Source organism: Panicum virgatum, chromosome 5K (assembly GCF_016808335.1).
Source record: "Panicum virgatum strain AP13 chromosome 5K, P.virgatum_v5, whole genome shotgun sequence".
NCBI lineage: Eukaryota > Viridiplantae > Streptophyta > Magnoliopsida > Poales > Poaceae > Panicum > Panicum virgatum.
This window is the reverse complement of record NC_053140.1, coordinates 52,425,086-52,448,042: the sequence shown is the minus strand read 5'-3', so window position 1 is coordinate 52,448,042 and position 22,957 is coordinate 52,425,086. Positions and strand designations below refer to the sequence as shown.

Genomic DNA, 22,957 nt, shown 5'->3' with positions numbered 1-22,957 from the left:
CCGCGGGGCGTCGCCTGCAGAGATGTAGGAAACAGGAGTAACGGGGGAGAGAAGGAACCCAGAGATCCAGACTTGAGGGAGAGATGCAGATCCTTTGAGCGAGGGAGTCCGAGGTCCTTGGTTGCGATTTGAAGCAGAGGAGCACGGGGGAAAGGGCGATTCCGGCGACAATGGTGGCCATGGAGAAGCGACGCGGTCTCCTGGGATCGAGCCTCACTTGTAGAGTCCCGCAGGGCAGCCAGGTGTGCCCCGAGGCGGGCTGACCTCGTGCGCCGGCCGTTCAGACGCTCATCGACGACGAGCGCTTGGTAGCGAAAGCGGCTGGGCGAGGCTCCCCAAGGTGCGGCGCATCGGGGGGCGCGACAGGCGGAACGGCCGATGCGCGGAGACACGGCGGCACAGCGCGCGACCAGGAGCTCAATTCGGGCGGAGGACTTGAGGGAGAGGGTCGACGGCGGCTGGGCTTCCGCGGGGGAAGCTGCTCCGCCCGGCCGGAATCGCCGATTACGGCGGGGAATGGCTCGGCCGGCCCGGGAAATGGCAGCTCGAGGTGCGGGACGAGATGGGGAGGCTCCTGGAGCAAGTTGGCGCACATATGGCCGGTGGCAAGCAGACGAGAGGGAAGCAAGCCGATGAAAAAGCAGGCCGATGAAAAAGCAGGCAAGTTTCTGGATGGATGGAAACCTCTAGAGTGAGTTGCCGGTCATGAGCGGGGCGTCGTGCGGGAGCAATATGAACGCAGGACACTCCGTGTTGAAAAACCAGCGCCCGTGAGAGATAACTGAGGTAGAATCACAACCCTCAGATGACGATCGAACGGGCACTTAATTTCGGGCCTTTAGCTGATAATTATGACAATGAACTGAACTGCCTTCAGCGGAAGAATGTAGGATGTTTGAATTTTTCCTTTTATGCGCATGGTGTGTTGCTAAAATTGTTGACAAAATAAAGTTGTGGGACCAGGAACACTTTCTGAGATTGTTAACTTAGCATCACCCATGCCTGTTATATATCTCGAACATGCTTTGAAGGGATCCTGCCATCGTCCTGGACGCCCAGCCCACCACCATTGTAACTACTCCCACCGGTCCAAATTATAAGTCGTTTGATTTTTTTTATCTCAAATTTGACCATTCGTCTTATTCAAAAATTTATATAAAATATTATTTTTTTGTTGTGGCTTGCTCTATCAATACAAGTTCTTCGAGAATAATTTAAATTTGACTATGTTTGCACTAATCTTTTGAATAATAGTGGTCAAATTTGGGGTAAAAAATGCAAATGACCTACATTTTGAAATGGAGGGAGTAAATGCTTAACTCATTTTCATTAGACATTTCCTCTACGCAGAAAAATGATGTTCATCATCACTTTGTTCACTTCCAGGACTACGCACAAACTCTCAGCACAATAGAGTTTGTTCTGGCTACTCTTCACGATCGAATAAATTCAAGCCGACAATGGTACTGAGTTCAGCTGCTGTGCCAACTCCGGTTTCTTTACTTGCCGCAGCATTCTTCCTTGCCTCTGTTGTCGTCCACACCAAAGTATTTGGCCAAAGGCTCTTTCAACAACTACTTACCTCCTCATCAATTGTCATACCTGGGCGGCCAAAGACAGCCAGCCATGCATAATTCAAGCTCCCCAAGACCACAGCAAACACCAGTCCAGTACTCATTTTCGTGTGTTCAATTCGGCTGTTTATGCTGCCTCATTCCTCGTGATACTCTCTGCACAAAATTTCAAAAATAAAAATAAAAATAAAAATCTCGGCACAAACTGTCACAATTTCAGTAGCTACGCATCTTCTTGGGTTCTCCATCCCTCAAATTAAACCAGTGTGGTCGTTGGAGTCGTCAAGACGATGTGAGAATAATGTAGCCCAGTTTTGCTATAGTGGTGCGGTTTTCTTTTTCCTTTTTTTATTTCTGCTGAATCTTTAAAAAATTATAGAAAATTATGGAAAATTATAAAATAAAAAATCAATTTTGTTGGACTCCACATGACTATATCTACGTAGCGAACATATAATATATTACGCTTTAGTATAATTTTTTGCTAGAACTTTAGATCTATGCTTTTTTAAGCAATTGAAATAATTCATAGATGCAGATTTTATGGTCCAATTATGGTGAAATTTTATGATGAAATAATTATACTATGCTTGAATTTTAGGAAAAAATTTATACTCATTGGATCATGTATAACCAGTGGAGGAGGCCTTATGCACTCTTTCACATTGTTGGGTACTCAACGCCGCTGCATCTTCACGAGGTAGAGAAGGTGGCCACATGTCGATTATCTTTTAATTCATTTAATCCTCTTTTTTTTGCAATAAGGGAAGATATATTAATGTGGAGCACAATACATCCCCCTTTTACAACCAGATCCAGAAAGAAACAGAAAATTACAAGGAAGTCCTTAGAAATTGTAACGTCCCGCCTCCCCGAGGCCGGGCCCGCTTACATCTGGCTGCTTTCTAGGACATAGACTGTCCTCACAGACCAACACCAGTCTTTTCTGCACATTTTGTCCTCACTCGTACGCACCCGGGAAGAACTTCCCGGTCGGTCACCCATCCCCAAATTTCTCCGGGCCAAGCATGCTTAACCTCGGAGTTCTTTGGAGACCGGCTTTCGGAAAAAAGTTGCAACTTGTTGGTATGAGTATCCTATTAATCCTATTAAGCCCTGGGCCGGGGTGTCACAGAAATCCTGTTCATCTTCTTCCTTTCATCATCCAGTTGATCGATGCCCACACCTCCAGATCGTCCATCAGCAGACTCCAAGCCTTGGTTAAGCTGCATGAGCCACCACCTGAGACCATCCAAGGTGGATGTAAAACATTGAACGAACCTCAGTAGTCTCACCAACAGAGGAAGAAGAGGAGTAATCTCCAAGCTCATCACTGCAGACTTGCCGGAGAAGGAGCTGGCACCATCGCGTCGGCTAAGAAGCAAGCAGTAGCCCAGCAGATAATCCACCGCTAGCGAAGAAATCACCAGCTTAGAAACCAAAGCCCCCGGGGAAGCACCCAAGATCTATCCCCATCGCCAGTGGTAGCAGATAGACCAGAAACAAAATCTACTCCGCCACATCGGTAGCAGCAGCAGGCGCAGAAGCGCCGACAGCCCCAAACAGTCCAAGGAAAAGCGGCCGTAGCAGATCCAACGGATCCCCGAACAAACGACCTAAATCGGCCGACAGAAACCGCACCAAATCGCCGGCAGAGGAGAGGTGCACAGACCTCAGCAAAAGACCTCCGAGGACAACGCCAAGACCGCCATCGTCGTCGGAAAAGAACTTTATTCTCCGACGGAACAGCTCCTCCAACGCCACCGCTCCCGGAACTGTAGCACCGCCGTCACCGAATGACGACGAGCTAAACCTAACTACCCTAGATCTACAAACTACCTAGGAAGTAAACACAACCGGCGGCCGATTCCTCGCTCTCCTTCTTCTCCGGCACCGGACGCCGGAAAAGAAGGAGGCCGCCGGAATCGGCCCCGGACGCGGCGTCTCCCTCCCTTTTGCCTTGGTGTACTGTAGCACTTGAGAAAGAAGGGGAAGGAACTGGACCTCAAACTTGGGGCAATGGCAATTTCGTTCTTTAAAAGAGGCAAAATGACAAAGTAGAGAAAATAATCTTTCAAAAAAAAGTAGAGAAAATGAGGGTAAACTTACAGGTGCACTTCAGAATATGTATACAAATATTCAATTTGCTCTATTTGTAAATGTCCTGCTTGCTGTTTCCCAATTTCTTTAGTTTTTGTTTTCCAATTCCTTTAGTTGATGTTTCCCAACGTGATTATACCCTTGAGTCATGGCTCTTCATGAACAGGGCTATTAGCTGTCTTTCATGCTCTATTCTGCTAGCAACCAGCAATAATATTTTTCTCTTTTATTAAATTAGCACCAGCCACCGGCCACAGTCAGCCAAATAGATTGCACGACAAACTGCCAGTGCACGACACTTTTTGGGTTTCGATACCGGTATTTTTCCCAGATCCAAAGTTTTCTCCATCAGATCAGGAGACACACACGGTTCTCGGTGCTCATTCGATCTTCTTTGCTGGAAAAAAAAAGATACAGATCATGAACCTAATAAGTGGCCCCCGTGCATCTGCTTTCTATAAAAGCTGGAGTAATTCTGTTTAAAGAATGAATCAAATAAGTGCTTGACTAAGTGACCGGTGCACATTAACGGGCATTCACAACCACTTCATGCTTTTGATCTTCTATGGTGATATAGGTGTTGTTCGGTTTGAGAAGTTTTTTTAATAGCTCCTATCACATCAAAAGAAATTTTACCATTTAAGAGTATCAAATAAAATTTGTTTAGAAGGGGTGCTAATTTGCGAGACGAATCTAATAAGTCTAATTAATCCACGATTTGCTACATTGATGCTACAGTAACTACACGCTAATTATGAATTAATATATCTCATTAGATTCGTCTCACAGTTTAGTTCCAGAGTTCTGCTGTTAGTTTTATAATCAGACTTTATTTAATACTAATAAATATAAAGATTTTTTTATATGACATATTCTAAAATTTAGCCTTTGTAATCAAACAACCCCACGGTAGCCGTTTTTGCTACTTCGATGAAGTAGCAGTCTACTACTGTCAGTGTCACGAGTCACGACGGGCCAATACAAGACTGTGCCACTGTGGTATACTTGTATTGCTACTCCCTTTACCACTCCACACCTGGTCTGTTGCTGCCGTGGCTATAGCATCGTGGCACGCTGCATACCACGAACCCGCCGCCGCTGATCTGCGTTCCGAGTTCCGACCACAGGAAAATGGGGAAAACAATGGGCTCAAGTCACCGCCGTATCGTCAAGCCACATGCAATGACCTGGGAGGCTGGGACCCGGTGGATCAGGCAGGCTTGACAGTGAACCAGTCAACCAGACAAGTGGTTGGTGTTTTGGTGCGCTAGATGCCTAGATGGCTCGCCGGGGTGTCCTATCTCCGTTCCATAATATTTGCACATCAAAAACGGACACGCAAACCAATATATAGTGTGAAATTACAAAATACATTTTATTTTTTATAAGAAGAATGTGAATATTATCTTGTTTTTTATAAGAATGATGTGGATATTATCTTGTCTTTTTTTCTTGAGAAAACTCCGAATACTCTTGTCACGGGGGAGTAGATTTTCAGTCTTTCAAAGTTGAGGCCCTGTTTAGTTCCCAAAATTTTTTCTATATTTTCCGTCACATCAAATTTTTTGATACATGCATGTAGCATTAAATGCAGTTGAAAAAATAATTAATTACATAGTCTAACTGATTAGCCCGAGATGAATCTTTTAAACCTAATTAGTCCATGATTAGACATTATTTATCAAATAACAACAAAATGTGCTACAGTACCAAAGCTCAAACTTTTTCGCGAACTAAATACAGCCTCAGTTCATTCCCTTCTTCTAATGAAAAACGAGTCTGAACACAGTGGCGAGAAAGAGTTCACTCAGGCCGCCGGTCTAAGGCTCTCCGTAGTGGGACTCTCTACCCCATGCGGTAAAGATATAGCGCACGCATAGCGCAGTTTTTCTGCTGCAGCGGTGCTCTGTACCCCGCACGCTATCGTTGCGGACGGGGCTACCGCGCGCCAAAGCTAGCGCGGTAGCGGCCATCTGCAACGCGGCGCCGTTGGCGTGGGACCCGCCACCGGCCGTTGCACCGCGTCCTCCTCCCGCGCCCGCCGCCGCAGCGCTCCGCCGCGGCCGTCGAGGTCCATGAGCAGAGGTGGCGGCCATCTCGCCGGAAGAGAGAGAGGAAGGGGAGCTCGAGCCGCCGCAGCTCCGCACGCCCCGCTCTGCTGGCGTCGCCGGGATCCGCGCGCGACGGGGCGGAGCCGCCGCCACCGCCTCGCCATGGAAGCCCGACGCCAGCACGGCCCCAGCCCGACCGCCACGCGCCGGCACGGCTCCCGCCCCGCTCGAGCTCCACCGCCCCACAGACCTCCGAGGGCCGCCGGCCTGGGCTGGATCTTGCCGAGGGCAGGGCCCCTGCTCCACTGTGCCGCCGCGAGGCTTGCCGCCGGCCCGTGACCGAGCGGAGGGAGCGGCGTGCGGAGAGGATGCGAGGCAGGGGAGGAGAGGGAAGGGGCGGAGGGCCCGGCGAGGGAGTGGAAGAAGGGGCGCCGACGAGGAAGGGGGAAGAGGGAGGCCCCGCGCGAGGAGCTGCCGCAGGGAGGAGGGAGGAGGAGGCCCGCCCTCGCGCGGGCGTCCGCGTCGAACCGCGGCGAGATCCCTCGCGCCGGAGAGCTTGCTGGCCCCCGCTCGAGCTCCGCCGCTCGCCGCCATCCAGGGGGAGGAGGGCCGTCGCGGGGAGGGCGGCCAACGCCGCGCGGGGGGCCGCGCTCGCCGCCCCGCATGCCCGCCACAGAATTGGACGCGCGGCAGGGGGACCGCGGCGAGGCCCCGCGCTGAGGGAGGAGAAAGGTGGAGCTCCGCCGCCGGCCGCCGGTCTTGGCCCGGCGCAGGGGAGGGAGGTGGGACGAGGCCACACGGGAGCTTGCGTCGCCGCCGCACGCGGTCCCGCGCGCCGTCGTGGCCGGGGGAGGGAGAGGTGGGAGGAAGAGGGAGAGAGAGGCCGCCGCCAGGCCGAGCTCCGCCCTTGCCGGCGAAGGGGGCGGCGCCGAGCTCGGCCACCTGCGGAAGGGGGAAGGGGGGAGAGAGAGACGGGAGTGGAGGAGAAAGGGGAGAGAGAGAGAAAGGGAAAGATAAAGATAAAATTATTCTGATAAGTGGGTCCCATGGATGGTAGTTGGTATAGAGAGTAGATATCGAGAGTGAATGAACGCGGAGAAACTGAATATAGAGAAGAGAATCTCGATGACCAGGCAGAAATATTCCTTTTGGAGAGTGAATTTGGAGAGTGACGAGTGCGGAGAGCCTAAACGAAAGTATTATTAACACAATTACTAAAATTATAAACTAGATAACTGAGCCAGAGAAGTGTTACAGTGATAACACTCCTTCACATCTCATATCTCATGACACTCTCCCTCCTCTCTTTTTATAATAAGACTGCCACATCAGCAAATTTAATTTCTATGACACCCAATAACACTCCCACTGCTTCAGGCCAGTTTCAATGGAGGTTTCATAATATTATATATATTATCAATTTTGTTGACATGACAAGGAGAGAGAAGGATATGGTTTCATAGAACGCGAGGAGAATTTCTTGATGAGTTTCATCACTATGAAATTCATCTGACACAGTTACTTAATTCTCGGTCTAGGTAACTATGCCTATAAAACTTCCACTGAGACTGGCCTCAGCAGTACTCCCATCATTTCAAATTATAGGATATTTGACTTTTTTTATTCCAAATTTAGTCTCTCGTTCTATTCAAAAATTTATGCAAAATATCACCTTTTTTTATTGTGAGTTGTTTTATCAACACAAGATCATCGAGAATGACTTAAGTTTAATAATGTTCTCATAAATTTTTGAATAAATTTTTGAATAAGACGAGCGGTTAAATTTAGAGTTAAAAAAAGTTAAACGAATTACAGTTTGAAACATAGATAATAATAGTTTACGACGAGGGCAAAACGGGCAATGCGAAGACCTCGCGATCTCCGCCTCCAGCCATTCCGCCCGCCCTTCCTCCCCGCGCACACAGACAGACCCACACGGCCACACCTACCTCCGCCTCGCCACCTCTAAAATCCACTCCCCACTGAACCCCCGCGGCCCAACCAAACCCGCCCACTGATTTCCGCCGCGCGGTAGCGTAGGGGGCGAGGCAGCGCGCAGCCATGGACTTCCTGCAGGGGCAGAGCACCGAGACCATGGTGGCCGTCGCCGTCGCCGTCGTCGCGGTCGCCGCGGGCGCCGCCTTCCTCCTCCTCCGATCCGGGAAGAGCAAGGGTATGGGCATGCATACACCCTACTATTATAGGTGTGCGTTTGCGAGATGTCCCCGGTTCGTGTATTCCGTGTAAGATCTGGTTGCCAGCGGGCTCCGCGCCTCACAGTAGCAGCGCTGCTACTAGCGATTTTAGCGTGTTAGTTCAGTTACCAATTTTGGAAAGTGACTGTAGCTGGGGCTCATGTGCGTCAGCGTGTAGAGTTGTTATTACATAGCTGGAGATGATCTGTAGATGTTCTACTTGGAGCCTCCTAGCTCGTTGTGACAAAAAAAATCGAAAGAACAGCTAGTACAAGTTTATTTATCCTCATCGACAGGAAGCATTGAAGTATCGGTCCCGCTTGTAGGAGGCTGGCAAACAAGTACTAATTTTCACCGGATACATATGAATCACAGTTAGTTTTTACCTTTTTCTCATGACTTGGTAATTTCTCAGGCCACGTTTGTTTTGACTGACTGCTCCTTTTATGAATGGCCGAGGTGGAGCATTGAGCTGCATTTCCTTATCTTGTCTTGGTAGCTCAGATCCTAGCACGTTATTTTGAGAAAAAAATACAGATAAAAACTGTTCCCCAACTTCCCGAACCACATGACAAAAACAAATGGCATGTTTTACCTGCATAGAAGAAAATGCCTACTTTTCATGGTTCTGGTGTAGTTTTAGCGACTTAGATACTGATTCCCGGTAATATTGTTATAATTCATTGTTTAAATAGGCTTCTGAAGTACACTGTACGTTAGTTTTTGCTGTACCCGCAATTTGGTCCTAGCATCCTGCACGTTAGTTTTTGCTGTACTTGCAATTTGTTCCTAGCATCCACCACTTATTTTGAGTATCATTATTTTTTTCTTAGACATGTATTTTGTAACTAAAGTTCAATAGTTACAGCTCAATTTGATTTTTATGCTATCATTTTTCCCTCAGGTTGCCTGAATCCTGAGAACTTCAAGAAGTTCAAACTTGTTGAAAAGAAGCAGATAAGTCATAATGTCGCCAAATTCAAATTCGCTCTTCCAACTCCAACTTCTGTATTGGGCCTTCCAATTGGTCAACATATAAGTTGCAGGTTTTGATTCTGCCTTTCTTCTAAATTTTGCTACTATAGGTCTGTAGCGCACTATTTTGTTTTAACTATATCTGTGTTCCCTTATGTTTATGCAGAGGACAAGATGCTACAGGTGAAGAAGTAATGAAGCCTTATACCCCTACTACCTTGGATTCTGATCTTGGATATTTTGAGCTTGTCATAAAGGTAAATATTTATATTGACACTTCTATTGTGTGGACATATTATCTGACAAACCTGGACAGTTTTTTCTGCTTTTTGATCACAAGCTCTTCAATCCTTTCCATAATGCAGATGTATCCTCAAGGGAGAATGTCCCATCATTTCCGTGAGATGAAAGTTGGTGATTATTTGTCTGTGAAGGGACCTAAGGTGATCATCATGTTCTGAGCTTCTGATCTACCCAGCTTACGTTTCTTTCATTTCCACAGAAAACATTAGTTACTGAGTGCTGAGGCTAATTCAAATGAATTTTCTTTAATTCCTGTGTGAGGCCCACATTTTTATTGCATGCACATTTTCCTTCAGTTAGGAGGTTAATATGACTTCTTCTCTGATGTAGGGTCGTTTCAAGTACCAAGTTGGCCAAGTGAGAGCATTTGGAATGCTGGCTGGTGGATCAGGCATTACTCCAATGTTCCAAGTAACAATCAAACCAGAGTTCTATATTGTGATTGATCATGCTACAAAGCACTTCTAGTGATCAATGGTCTTTGTTCTGTTCCTACAGGTTGCCAGAGCAATTCTTGAGAACCCTAATGACAACACCAAGGTTCATTTAATCTATGCTAATGTCACATACGAAGACATTCTTCTGAAGGTAAAAATCAACCTTATTTTCATTTGCGGTGGTTGTAATGAAGTCAGTTCAAATAACATAATTAATGTATGGGTTTTCTCTTGCTGATTTGGTGTTTAGAATTTCATCAGCCGTACCGTCTGAGGTGTATATGATTTCATTGATTGTTGTGGACATGTTTAACATTCTATGCATACATCAATTTTTAACATTCAATCACCCATCTTCTCTTTCTGCTCTACTTAGCATATTTTTCAGCATAAGTTTTCATTAATTTATGTTAGTGTTACAACAACAACAACAACAACAACATAGCATTTTTTCCCAAGCAAGTTGGGGTAGGCTAGAGATGAAACCCGAAAGAAATAAGTTCAAGGTTCAGGCACATTGATAGCTAGTCTCCAAGCGCTCCTATCCAAAGCTATCTCTTTAGAGATATTCCAATCCTTAAGGTCTCTCTTAACCGACTCATCCCACGTCAATTTAGGTCTACCTCTACCTCTCTTTACATTATCGACCCGCTCAAGAACCCCATTACGCACCGGCGCCTCAGGAGGCCTTCGTTGGACATGTCCAAACCATCTCAGCCGATGCTGGGTAAGTTTCTCCTCAATTGGTGCCACTCCGACCCTATCCCGAATAACTTCGTTCCGGACTCTATCCCTCCTTGTGTGCCCGCAAAACCACCGCAACATCCGCATCTCTGCTACACTCAGTTGCTGGACATGTCGACTTTTTGTAGGCCAACATTCAGCACCGTATAGCATCGCCGGACGAATTATTGTCCTATAGAATTTGCCTTTTAGCTTTTGTGGCACCCTCTTGTCACAAAGGATGCCAGAAGCTTGCCGCCATTTCAACCAGCCAGCTGAAATTCTATGCCTAACATATTCATCAATGTCGCCATCCTTTTGTAGCACCGATCCTAAATACCGAAAAGTATCCTTCTGGACCACCACTTGTCCATCTAGACTAACGTCTCCCCCCTCATGCCTAGTCGCGCTGAAATCGCACATCATGTACTCGGTCTTGGTCCTACTAAGTCTGAACCCTTTCGACTCTAACGTGCGTCTCCACAGCTCTAACTTCCTATTAACCACTGCCCTACTCTCGTCAACTAGCACCACATCATCAGCAAAGAGCATACACCAAGGGATCTCACCTTGTATATCCCTTGTGACCTCATACATCACTAAAGCAAATAAATAAGGGCTCAATGCTGACCCTTGATGTAGGCCTATGTTAATAGGAAAGTCAGTGGTGTTGCCATCACATGTCCGGACAAACGTCGCCGCATCCTTGTACATATCCTTAATGAGGGTAATGTACTTAGTTGGGACTTTGTGCTTCTCCAAGGCTCACCACATGACATTTCTCGGTACTTTGTCATATGCCTTCTCAAGGTCAATGAAGACCATGTGCAAGTCCTTCTTCTGTTCCTTATATCTCTCCATCAATTGTCGTATTAAGAAAATCGCTTCCATGGTTGACCTTCCAGGCATGAACCCAAATTGGTTTTGGGTCACACTTGTCACTCTTCTTAGGCGATGCTCGATAACCCTCTCCCAAAGCTTCATCGTATGGCTCATCAGCTTAATCCCACGGTAGTTAGTACAACTTTGAACATCACACTTGTTTTTGAAGATAGGTACTAATATACTTCTCCTCCATTCTTCCGGCATCTTGTTTGACCGAAAAATGAGATTAAAAAGTTTAGTTAACCATACTATTGCTCTATCTCCTAGGCATCTCCACACCTCAATGGGGATACCATCAGGGCCCATCGATTTACCTCCCTTCATCTTCTTCAAAGCCTCCCCGATCTCTACCTCCTGAATTCTCCTCACAAAACGTCTGTTGGTATCGTCAAAAGAGTCATCTAACTCAAGGGTAGGGCCCTCACTCTCCCCATTAAACAACTTGTCGAAGTACTCTCTCCATCTATCCATGATCTCCTCATCCTTCACTAGCAGTCGATCTGTCCCATCCTTAATGCATTTGATTTGGTTGATGTCCCTTGTCTTCCGCTCGCGGATCCTAGCCATCTTATAAATGTCCTTCTCCCCTTCTTTCGTGCCTAGCCGCTGATACAGGTCATCATACGCCTTACCCTTTGTTACATTCACAGCTCGCTTTGCAACCCTCTTCGCTAATTTATAGTCCTCGATGTTGGCTGCACTCTTGTCAAGGTGGAGGTGCTTGAAACACTCCTTCTCCTTAATAGCCCTTTGCACCTCGTCATTCCACCACCAGGTGTCTTTCCCCTCCTGTTTGCCTCCCCTACTCACGTCAAACACCTCTGAGGCCACCTTCCGAACACATGTTGCCATCTTTAGCCACATGTCATCTGCGTCTTCTCCTTCTTCCCAAGGCCCCTCACCTAGCATCCTTTCCTTAACCGCTTGTGCCGCTTCCCCTCTAAGCTTCCACCACTTTGTTCTCGCAATCTTGGCACGTTTGTCCCGGTGGACACGTACCCGAAGACGAAAGTCCGCCACCACAAGCTTGTGTTGAGGGACAACACACTCCCCAGGTATCACCTTACAATCTAAGCAATCACGTCTATCCTCCCTCCTAGCAAGGATTAATTTATGTTAGTGTTAAACTTAAAAAATTGTTCGGCACAAAATAGCAGTGAGTTGCACACTTGAATTCAGTAGCTGAAGCTTAACATGCAACTCATAGCTTTCTGAGAATTTTCTTCGAATGCTGAATATTAATATAGCCAATATAAAACGATATAATGGCATTAATCCTTGCTGGCAACATATGCTTGGAAAGGGTTTCCATTGCCAATTATTGTTACTACTACGACAAGATTAGCCATTATTCACTTTATGATATTGTTTTTCTGTACATTTTTTTTGGATTATTTTCTTTAATCTGTCAGACTGAATTGCACATGCTCTTTATGAGGGGCTGCCATGCTGAATATAATAATTTCTGTTCAATTCATGCAGGAAGAGCTGGACAACATGGCCAAAACCTATCCTGATCGCTTTAAGATCTACTATGTTTTGAATCAGGTTTACTTCATATGCTTTTGAAATTTTGAAGAGATTAAGGCATCAACATTCTTGATTTTGTGTGTAGGAATACATTAGAAATGTTATTGTAAAACAGAAGGCTCCACTACAAAGCCTCCATTTTTATATCGAATGCCAATGTTTAGAAATGACTGCTGAATTCCTGTTATAACTGAAACTTCTGTGCTGTTGAACACCACAACATGCCTCGCTAATTGCAAACAGCAATAACCATATGTACACGTATTTAAAAGATTGCTGGACTAATAAACAGTAATAGTAGGGTTTAAAAATGTTTTGATTGTATATATCATATTCGAGCAAATTTCCTTGATACATTGTTCTCTGTTTTCTTGAGTTATTATGCTGAATTTCAGCTTTGCATTCCACTAATTAGGATATTATCCAAAGACATATATGACATATTCAGTTTTTTTTTACATATGCAGCCTCCTGAAAATTGGAATGGTGGTGTTGGGTTTGTGTCCAAGGAAATGATCCAATCCCATTGCCCAGCGCCTGCTGATGACATTCAGGTAATATTGAGTCTTAGTGTTTTTCCCCCTCTTGGTTCACTACGGGGTTGATTGCTTCTGGTAAACTTCGCTATTTTCTTGTATCCAACCTGGAGGTTTACAAAGGTACGCGTTTGCTTATTTCAGATCCTGAGATGTGGTCCTCCACCGATGAACAAGGCAATGGCTGCACACCTTGACGAGCTCAACTACACAAAGGAGATGCAGTTCCAGTTCTAAGCAACGCTGAGCTCGAATAATAATTGGCGACCGGCATGGTTCTTCCGGAATGGTTTCTGACCGTTTGTTGACATTAGGAATTCAGGATTGCATGATCAATTAGTATTGAGCCAGCAACTTGTGCAATCGCCATTTTTTAGGGCAAAGGTTACCTCCCTCGAGGGAGCCCACCTTGGCAGAGACTCCATTATTACTATTATTGATTTGAAATGTGTAACATTGGATGCTATAAGGAACATCACATTACCACAGATGAGCTATGCATGGGACCTTGTACTTTTGGAATTCTGGCATTTCATGTTCACGATATTTGGCGTGATGAGAATGCCACTGAGGCCTAAAGTACAGTATTTGTTTGGCGCTCGCCAGAAATCACCGAACTAGTCCGGATTGCTCTTGTTAACAAGCGGTGGCATTGGAAACGATTCCAAATTCCAACAGGAATTATGGAAACGAGAAAAATTTCAAAATTCTTTTTTGAAAAGTAAAATTTTCAAAATTCTCAGGCACATCCTGGAGAGAACGCCATTCAGAATCCACAATCGCTTTCCAAACTCCAGAAACCAACCAGGGCAAGGAAAGCGGAACTGTACCGGGCTGGAGGACCCGTACCCGGTAGCCCAAACCCCGCTTCCCTTATCCTGAAAACAACTCTCTCCTAAAACCCCCGAGCAGCCGACACACCAGCACACAGCACGAGCGAAGAGACGCGGCCATGGCGGTGGCTCCGCCGCCCGCCTGCCCGCTCCTCCGGGTCGCCGCCGCTGCGCCCATTTCCGCCGCCTTCACCTCCGTTTCCAACCCGCGGGCCCCCGGTTTCCTGCCTTCCCCGCGTTCCGCTTCCGTTCGCCGCCACCTCACCACGGCATGGTCCCCAAAGGCCGCGGCCTCGGCGTCTGTCGAAATCCAGGATGAGTACGTGGATGAGATGGACGCGGTGAACATTGCGCAGGACGTCACCCAGGTGCGCTTCCCGTCCTTACCTTTTCCACATGCTTTGGATAGTGATTTGGGCATGTGAAGTGTATTGCGTTCCGGATTTTCATGGGAAGGTGTTTAGTGATTGCTGTCGAATGGGGGTTTTACATTTTTACCATTATAACGAATGACACTCATCAGATTATCATCTTTAGATTGGCACCTACAACTATACCAGCAGAGAGAAGTTTAACTTACAATTTTACCACTTTTGCACATGTGGCAAGCCACGCAGTCATGACACGCTGGCACCCAGTCAGCTCGCTGGTGTCAAATGTCCTTCGTATCCCTGACCTGCTCCTCTCTCTCTCCCTCTCTGACATCTGGTCCTACACATCGTCTCACTGGCAGTGGACCCCACTCATCAGATTCATCTCCCACCTATGGTAGGAGACACCTCGAAGGCGGCGGCCATGGCGAGCGCGGCCGTCAGCTGCGCGCGATGGCCTCGCGCTCGGCGGCCACCATGGTGTCGCGTCCTCCCCGACTTGCGGCCGCTCCGCCGGCCTCGCCTCCTCGGCCCGCGGCGCGCCCCTCCGGCCCTCAGACCTTCCTCGCCGGCGCGCCCCTCCGGCCCTCCTCGATGGCGCCTTTTCCCTCCCGGCGGCGGAGGGGCCACGGCGGCGCTCGGCTGCGGCAGAGCGACTCGCGAGGCGGAGCGGAGGCCGGCCGGGCAGTGCGAGGAGCGGCGCGGCGGACGGCCCGCCCGGCGTCTGCAGCGGCTCGGGGCGGCCCACGAGCACGGCGGCGGCGGTGGCTCGGCGTGCTTGTACTCCCTCGTTCCTCCCTCTCTGGTGCCCCTCTCTCGTGGCTATGGCGGCGGCCGGTGACGGCGGCCATGGCGGCGCGCGGCGGCCAGGCCATGGCGGCGGCCAGGCCGCGGGGCGAGCGTGCGGCCGCGGCGGCCTGCGCACGGCGGCCTCACGCGGAGGAACCGCCCCTCCACGGCGGCCCTCCTCGCACCGGCAGAGGACGGCGCGCACGCAGGGCCCCTGCAAGGCCTCGTGGCGTGCGTCCGCGGCGTACGGCGGCGAGCGGTGGCGTGCGCGCGTCCGCGCGGGGCCATGGCGAGGGGCGGCGACCAAGGCGATTGGGGAGAAGGGGAGGGCGGACGGCAGCAGCGCGCGCGTCACAAGGGCGGCCACCATGGTGTCGTGGTCGGTGTCGTGGGGGATGAATCTGACGAGTGGGGTCCACCTGTCAGTGAGACGATCTGCGTGACCCAGCTGTTGGAGAGGGAGTGAGAGAGAGGAGGTTAGGGGTAGGAAGGACATTTGACACCAGCGAGCTGACTGGGTGCCAGCGTGTCATGCCTGCGTGGCTTGCCACATGTGCAAAAGTGGTAAAATTGTAAGTTAAACTTCTCTCTGCTGGTATAGTTGTAGGTGCCAATATAAAGATGATAATCTGATGAGTGTCATTCGTTATAATGGTAAAAATGTAAAACCCCCCTGTCGAATCAGCTGATGACTATGCATACTTTTCTGGGGTTCGAATTCTGGTGGTTTCACCGAACATGCTTCACCTACTTTTCATGAATTGGCAGCTGTATATGGGATACTTGGCTAAATCTATACATTTTTTGTTCACTTTCAGTGTGCCTAATTGCATTTCTGATAAAATCATTGTGTTATGTTTACCAGCTAATTGGGAAAACACCAATGGTGTATCTCAATAATGTTGTTGACCGTTGTGTTGCTAATATCGCTGCAAAGCTCGAGTACATGGGGCCTTGCCGAAGCGTCAAAGATAGGTACATAATTGAGATTGCAGCATAGTTTGATGGTTGATGCCCTTGATGCAATCATTTGTGTGCCAACTCATGAGTATGTCTACAGGATTGGGTTAAGCATGATTAATGATGCTGAAGAGAAGGGATTAATTTCTCCAAATAAGGTTATAGACCATTCTTATATTATTTGCAATGCTCTTGTCACCAATATTGTAATTTATGGAGATAGTTTGTACCTGTGCAGACCATCTTGGTAGAACCAACCACTGGCAATACTGGTATAGCCATTGCTTCTGTGGCTGCAGCTAGAGGATACAAGCTGATAGCTACTATGTCTTCATCAATAGACGTCGAGAGACGCATTCTTCTACGTGCATTTGGAGCGGAGATTGTGCTATCTGATCCTACCAAAGGACTAAAAGGAGCTTTTGATAAAGCAAAGGAAATAGTTTTGAGGACACCAAATGCATATATGTTTCAGCAGTTCAACAACGAGGCAAATAGTGAGGTTGAACTTGATCTTTATCATTTACTCATTCAATACCTGTAATGCAGCAAATGCGGAATTCATTTGCTTTTTCTTTAAAGATCTATTGAGATGCCGTTTGGGTAATTACAGATCCACTTTCAAACCACAGGCCCAGAAATATGGGAAGACACACTGGGTACTGTTGACATACTTGTTGCAAGCATAGGGACAGGTGGTACCATTACTGGCACAGGGCGCTACTTGAAAAGGATGAACAAGGATATTAAGGTTCCTATTTTTGCTTTGATTAATTCCTGAAGGATAATTGCGTTAATTGGATTATCTTGTATTGTCTCAGCTTAATAATTCTATGTATCTTGTCTGATGCTGTTGCGCTTAGAATTTATTCCCTTTTGAGCTCCTTGAAGCCTTCATATTAAAGTCAAGGTCATAATTTCTAACAGAAATTGAGCCTTGCAATAATTCTCCTTCTCACTATTAACCTTACTGCTGTTATGTACGTACAAATTAGTTGTTTCTATAGGAACATAGGCATTATCATCAAACTAGTTTCTAGCAAAAGTATAGTGGCACCATCATTCTGTTCTATTGTTTCAAATTTAACGTCGTTCAACTATCATAATTTCGGGAAAGACAGTTGATTTCCACAAGGCTGATGTCAATTTATCTGTGATTTCTGTAAGCAGTAGAATGAATTAATATTTCATACTCGTAGAAACTGTTTGATTTTATTTATATAAGGCTGTGTTTAGTTCGCGAAAAAATTTGGGTTTTGGTACAGTAGCACGTTTCGTTGTTATTTGACAATTAATGTCTAATCATGGACTAATTAAGCTTAAAAGATTCATCTCGTTTGAAATAGTTATACTATGTAATTAGTTATTTTTTCAACTGCATTTAATACTTCATGCATGTGTCCAAAGATTTGATGTGACGGGTACTGTACGAAATTTTTTGGGAACTAAACAGGGCCTAACTTTCCTCCTATCATATTAGGTCATTGGGGTAGAGCCAGCTGAAAATAGTGTGATCTCTGATGACAACCCAGGTAACACGTTCCCCATTGGTCCCATTGCTATACACAATTGACAATACTGGGGAAACAATGCTGTTGAATACGTTTTGCTTGTCACTGACATACTGTTGGTTATTGTCAATAAACAACAGGTTACATTCCAAGTATATTAGATGTTCAGTTGATTGATGAGGTTGTGAAGGTCTGCAATGCTAACTTTAGAACTTTGATTATGTCATCAGATCTTGTTGACAATTTTTACAGTCAGCTGAGTCATTACAACTGTTGAATTTGCAGGTTAGCACCGCAGAAGCCGTCGAATCTGCTAGGGAACTTGCACTAAAAGAGGGCTTGCTGGTGAGTAGTGCACTGTAACATGGATTGCTTTTTATGTTTTTTCTTCTTATTATTATAACATCTACTTCAGTTTTGCCTTTATGTGATCTGTGATTCGTTTACGGGGTTTATTTGCAGGTTGGTATTTCTTCAGGCGCAGCAGCAGTTGCTGCTATTAATGTTGCCAGAAGACCTGAAAATGCTGGAAAGCTGATTGCGGTGAGAGCATAACTTCAAGTTAAGTTCATTTATGAAATTTTTCCATGACTCAGAAAATTAACTAGCCACACACTTTTGCAGGTCATTTTCCCCAGCTTCGGAGAGAGATATATCTCCAGCATCCTATTCGGCCCAATATATGACTCAGTTCGAAGAATGAGGAAGAAATAGCCAGCCTTTTACAACTTAAATAGAGTGACGCTTCCCTCCTCTAAACCTGACAGGCTTTCCACGGCGTGACAAACATGAAAGAGTGAAGACCCTGATAGATTGCAACAAGCAGGGTACAAAGGTTTGAACCGGGAGAACGCCAATCATAGGGCCTTGAAGCTGCATAGAGTTTCTGTCAATTGAGCTGCTGGCCGCAGCTTGGTTCAGGACAGACTGCCTCACACGTTTAGAACCTGCCGCTACAAGCCTACAACCTTGTTGAAACATGCAGAATGGGGTGCTGCAGTTAGCTAGGACTGGGGACAAACCAGACTTGTAATCTGATAGACTGACACGCACTTGAGCTGATCCTAGTAAGCAATTGTCCGCACATTCTTTTTCCTTCTGAAGTTTGATTATTTCATTTCTTATTGGGCCTCTGGATTTCTAGTTTCTAGTTCTTGCGAAGCCCCAAGATTGTCATTTTTTGTTCTGCAAACGATCAGAGCTCGAGTTTGCAAAGACTAGTGAGTTATTCGCAGAGCTCAGGCTAAACGGAGCGTTCATAGGCGGGCCCAGTAGCAGGGACCAACTCGGCCTCTCTCTTTTTGTGTGTTCCTGATTCCTCTAGTCCGTCGGGGAATCCTGAACTCACACGTCCAGGAGAGGGGAAGCGGTGGCGGCGCCTGTGCAACGGCGTAGCTCTTCTCTGTCCCGCCGCGCTCTCCTAGCCGCCTTGCCGTCGCAGTATTTGCGCTCCAGCGCTCCCCACCCAGCCCAAGGGGGTGGAGGGCATGTCGGCGTCGGATCTTCCTGACGAGCTTTGGGCGCGCGTCCTGGAGCTGGGCGCCGCGTCGTCCGCGCTGGGGTTCCGCGACCTCTGCTGCCTCGCCATCGCCTCCCGCCGCCTCGGACGCCTCTCGCTTCACCCCGCCCTCTGGTCGGCGCTCCTCTCTCGCGACTTTCCCTGGCAATCCCAACCCTCCTCGTCCTCCACCTCCACCTCCCAGCAGCAGCAGCAGCTTCACCCCAAATCCCTCTACAAAACCAAGTAATTTCCCTCCTAACCTTTTCCCTCGATCGTTATTTTCATCTCGTGCGTGCGGGTTTGCTCGACTGATGCTCTTTGTTTTAGGTTCGAGAGGCACAAGGTGCGGATCGCGGAGGCCAGGCGGCGGGCTGTGTGCGAGGCGGAGGCGCGGGTGCTTGCGTCAAAGAGGCGGCTGGCGGAGCTGGAGGAGTCGATGCGGGCAGAGGGTGAGAGGATGAAAGCCGCCGCGCAGGAGCTGGACAACCTTGAGAGGGTCAGGTCGGTTCGTTAGATTTCGTGCCATACATTTTCTTACCCCATTTTTTTTCCATTCTATCATTTCTCTCCGGCTCACCACTACAATTTTGGTGTGATTAGAAAACACACATCAATCGTCGAACCTAGATCAATCAGAGGAGCTAAAGAGCATCGAACCAATAGAGTATGAGGTGCTAATTTGCTCACAGATAACCAGCTATTTAAGCAGATCGGTAATTTAGTTATCAGTGCACAAGCAGAAAATATTGATAGAGGTGCTTGTTTGCACAAGAGACAGGCCAAGGTTCTCTTGGACCACATAAATGGCTGGTTATATCATGTCATTATTGATTCTATTTGTTCTATACTTCTATCCTTACAATTTGGAAGCCTCCTGTTCTCCATGTACCATGTCTTGCAGCAGTGTTCAGCAGCTGCGTTTTGTTAAGCTGTATGATCTGTTCTGCATGAGATTGTTCACTTGGCTCACATCTTCAACAAAGAATAGCTGCCCTCCCATTTGTGGTGCATTACGTTAGAATTCGGTTATCTCATATGTTTGATCCATGGTCAATTGTCCTATCCACCAAACAGAAGATTTTCTTGGAGTATGGCAACACTATTTATCCTGTTACAGGGAAGCATTCAAATGATGCACAATAAAAATCATAGCTTGTATTCAGCATTCAGATTGTTACTGGTGCACATCAGCAAGAAAGCAATTTGGTCCAAATGGCACACTGGTTAGAAAAAGCAAGCTGTGTCTAAAATTAGTGTATAGATTATCTTCAGTCCAGCACAGTTTAATTGGAAACTTATGGTTACAACCCAATCCTCTCCACCACCTCTTGAGTGTATTGAGCCCCTTTCTTGTTTCTCGTTCCTTTTGAAGATTGGCTAGAAGTTCTGCTATTCTCTGGAGATAGGAGGGGCCCACCTTAGCCAACCGGTATTCAATCTGAGGATGATATCATGCAACGGCATCTCTATCATCTGGCCACACGATGGATCCTGTGTAGCACATTGCTTCTTGCCTAATGCTACAGTTCTGCCTTATATGAACAAAAGCATTCCTGTAAACATGTAATCAGGACCAGAACAATATTAGTAATATTTTGCTTGTTAGATGGTTTTTCCATTCCACAGTTGATGATTAGCTCTTCTGTCATCAGCGCACCATCTGGTCTATGTTCAGGCATCCGTGGCTTGGAGTGCTGGGACAGATTTGTAACTGGCTTCTGGTTTCCATTACTTCATGGATGTGTATTTCTTTACCATCAGTATATTCTGATTGGACAATTTCTTGCTGTCTGATATGTTTACAGGAGAGCTTCTGTGGCATTAAATGTATGGCAACCACAAGTTGTTCGTGGTCGCCAGAAGCAGTTGGTTCAGCAATGCACGGTTTCTGTCAATTCTCGTGTTAGTGATCTTAACATGGAGCTGAAAGTTTGTAAGCAACAAATAGCAACTTATAAGAACAGTTATGTATGTGATCACCTGTTTTTCACTACAAATGAGCAAGATAAAAACAAGACTAGCCTTACAATAGTTGTGTCTTTTTCTGCCACTGACAGAACAAGGAGAAGCACAAGCTGAATGAGTATGAGGAAGCATTGAAAAGAGCAAAATATCATCCGCTGCAGGATAGCCATACAAGCGGAGTTATCAATGAGCCACGTGCAAAGAGGAAGAAACTGAAGTAAACCTACTGTTTGCCTTCAAGTCCTCCATTGTCTCAAGGTACCAATAGCTCTTAATAATTATTCTAAATCCATGGAGAAGATTGATGGAATATACTTGACAGTTTTGCTTTTGCAATAAGAGTAAACTTTTTCCTGACACATACTTTTATTCTGACCTTTTATGTCTATGCATGTGCACATATTAGCTGATTGTTTTTACTGTTAGACAAATAGATTGTCATGCGTATCCTTGGCCTGGGATGTCTCACGCCCAGGCCCATGGGCGGCTCATCCGAGACCTCTAGGTGATAGGGTAGGCAATCTCAGGGGATTCTATTTCTATAAACCCTATCTGAGATTGCTCTATATAAGTGCACCCTTTGTAACCCTAATCATCAATCAATATACGCAATTATCATTGCCTTCATTTACATCATCAGATATTGCCATCGTCAGATTGGATAACTGGTATTGTTATGTGTTTACTTACACCGCTATTTCTGTTCTGCCCAGATAGCAACACCTGCACGACACCAAGGGGCAAGGGCTAATGCATTGTGCATCCATCCAGGGGGAAGGTGCTGATTTCTCGCAGATTGGACAGCACATCAAGGCTTCTACTTCATGCGCTCAGTTTCCTGCCCATGTGCAATCGTGGATGCTGTAGGCTATGGCCGTGGCTTTCTTCCTTGCCGCTTTGCCTGGCACGAAGATGCTACATGACAGGAAGCACCTCTGGTGTTTCCATATCGCTGAAAGAATCTCGTTCGCGCATGTTGCTCACCGTCCGCCGGCTAGATGATTCTGTGGCAGAAAGGGGCCGACTATTCTATCCCAGAATAGTCTGCCGTTGATGCTTATCCCTTCACAAAGCTGTGGGCTGAAGCTTTGCCAGATTTGACTTTGAAAACTGTAACCTGTACGCAAGTAATGCATCTTGTATGTTATATACCATTCGTACACATTTTTTCTATTTTCCATTCCATGAAAATCCAAAAGAAACCTATCAGTATCGCTTTATATGCTCTCGGGCGTATTAGAAAAGTGACCGAATTATTTGTTCGCTTCCTCATGTCCCTTTCATGCATTACTGGATCTGTGCAAAACGTCAAATTCTGGTGTTAAGCACAGTGACAAAACCGGGGAAACAGATCTCCAAATATTTTGCCCATATCATATGGAAGAAAAGGAAGCGTGCATCTCAGCATCTGCTCCCTCAGTTTTCTTGTTCTGACAAGATCTTCACGGTGAAGACAAGGTTGAATTCCTCTTCTGTTTCCCGCCAGAACAGGATTGGTTAATCTTTCTCAAGACCGAAATCCGTCCAACCTTTCTACTTTCTAATAGGATGGTGTCCATAAAATTAATAGATAAAATTAATAAAGATGCTATGTAAGACAAGGTTGAATTCCTCTTCTGTTGCCCGCGCCAGAACAGGATTGGTTAATCTTTGTTACAGATTTTCGAGCAATCAACGAATAACGTTTTTTAGTTACGGACGGATGGGCGGGAAAATAT

At 46.6% G+C, this 22,957-nt stretch overlaps 3 protein-coding genes across 3 annotated transcripts; all 3 read left to right on the top strand.

Annotated features, from left to right (window-relative positions):
- Nucleotides 1–7,647: 7,647 nt before the first annotated feature.
- On the top strand, nt 7,648–13,833 carry LOC120708447 (NADH--cytochrome b5 reductase 1-like). The gene is made up of 9 exons (XM_039993690.1): nt 7,648–7,898; nt 8,825–8,966; nt 9,062–9,152; nt 9,261–9,338; nt 9,529–9,609; nt 9,697–9,786; nt 12,726–12,791; nt 13,241–13,327; nt 13,454–13,833. Exons 1-9 carry the CDS (start codon nt 7,787–7,789, stop codon nt 13,544–13,546), a joined length of 840 nt encoding a protein of 279 aa, XP_039849624.1. The 5' UTR covers nt 7,648–7,786; the 3' UTR covers nt 13,547–13,833.
- Nucleotides 13,834–14,091: 258 nt separating this feature from the next.
- LOC120708446 (cysteine synthase-like) lies at nt 14,092–22,503 on the top strand. The gene is made up of 13 exons (XM_039993689.1): nt 14,092–14,510; nt 16,168–16,277; nt 16,363–16,420; nt 16,501–16,764; nt 16,876–17,013; nt 17,743–17,794; nt 17,914–17,963; nt 18,059–18,118; nt 18,236–18,316; nt 18,398–19,517; nt 19,602–21,242; nt 21,332–21,497; nt 21,953–22,503. Exons 1-10 carry the CDS (start codon nt 14,262–14,264, stop codon nt 18,485–18,487), a joined length of 1,152 nt encoding a protein of 383 aa, XP_039849623.1. The 5' UTR covers nt 14,092–14,261; the 3' UTR covers nt 18,488–19,517; nt 19,602–21,242; nt 21,332–21,497; nt 21,953–22,503.
- LOC120710228 (F-box protein SKIP24-like) lies at nt 19,261–21,460 on the top strand. Its single transcript, XM_039995876.1, has 4 exons — nt 19,261–19,517; nt 19,602–19,775; nt 21,080–21,203; nt 21,332–21,460. Exons 1-4 carry the CDS (start codon nt 19,261–19,263, stop codon nt 21,458–21,460), a joined length of 684 nt encoding a protein of 227 aa, XP_039851810.1.
- Nucleotides 22,504–22,957: the final 454 nt, after the last annotated feature.

Bases quoted from the DNA above. Each gene is read 5' to 3' on its own strand.
- LOC120710228 (XM_039995876.1), top strand. From the start codon at position 19,261: ATGTCGGCGTCGGATCTTCCTGACGAGCTTTGGGCGCGCGTCCTGGAG. The intron at 19,518-19,601 runs GTAATTTCCCTC...TCTTTGTTTTAG, and splicing joins AAATCCCTCTACAAAACCAA to GTTCGAGAGGCACAAGGTGC. The intron at 21,204-21,331 runs GTTTGTAAGCAA...TGCCACTGACAG, and splicing joins ATCTTAACATGGAGCTGAAA to AACAAGGAGAAGCACAAGCT.
- LOC120708446 (XM_039993689.1), top strand. From the start codon at position 14,262: ATGGCGGTGGCTCCGCCGCCCGCCTGCCCGCTCCTCCGGGTCGCCGCC. The intron at 17,014-17,742 runs GTTCCTATTTTT...CTATCATATTAG, and splicing joins GGATGAACAAGGATATTAAG to GTCATTGGGGTAGAGCCAGC. The intron at 18,317-18,397 runs GTGAGAGCATAA...ACACTTTTGCAG, and splicing joins ATGCTGGAAAGCTGATTGCG to GTCATTTTCCCCAGCTTCGG.
- LOC120708447 (XM_039993690.1), top strand. From the start codon at position 7,787: ATGGACTTCCTGCAGGGGCAGAGCACCGAGACCATGGTGGCCGTCGCC. The intron at 8,967-9,061 runs GTTTTGATTCTG...ATGTTTATGCAG, and splicing joins GGTCAACATATAAGTTGCAG to AGGACAAGATGCTACAGGTG. The intron at 13,328-13,453 runs GTAATATTGAGT...TGCTTATTTCAG, and splicing joins CGCCTGCTGATGACATTCAG to ATCCTGAGATGTGGTCCTCC.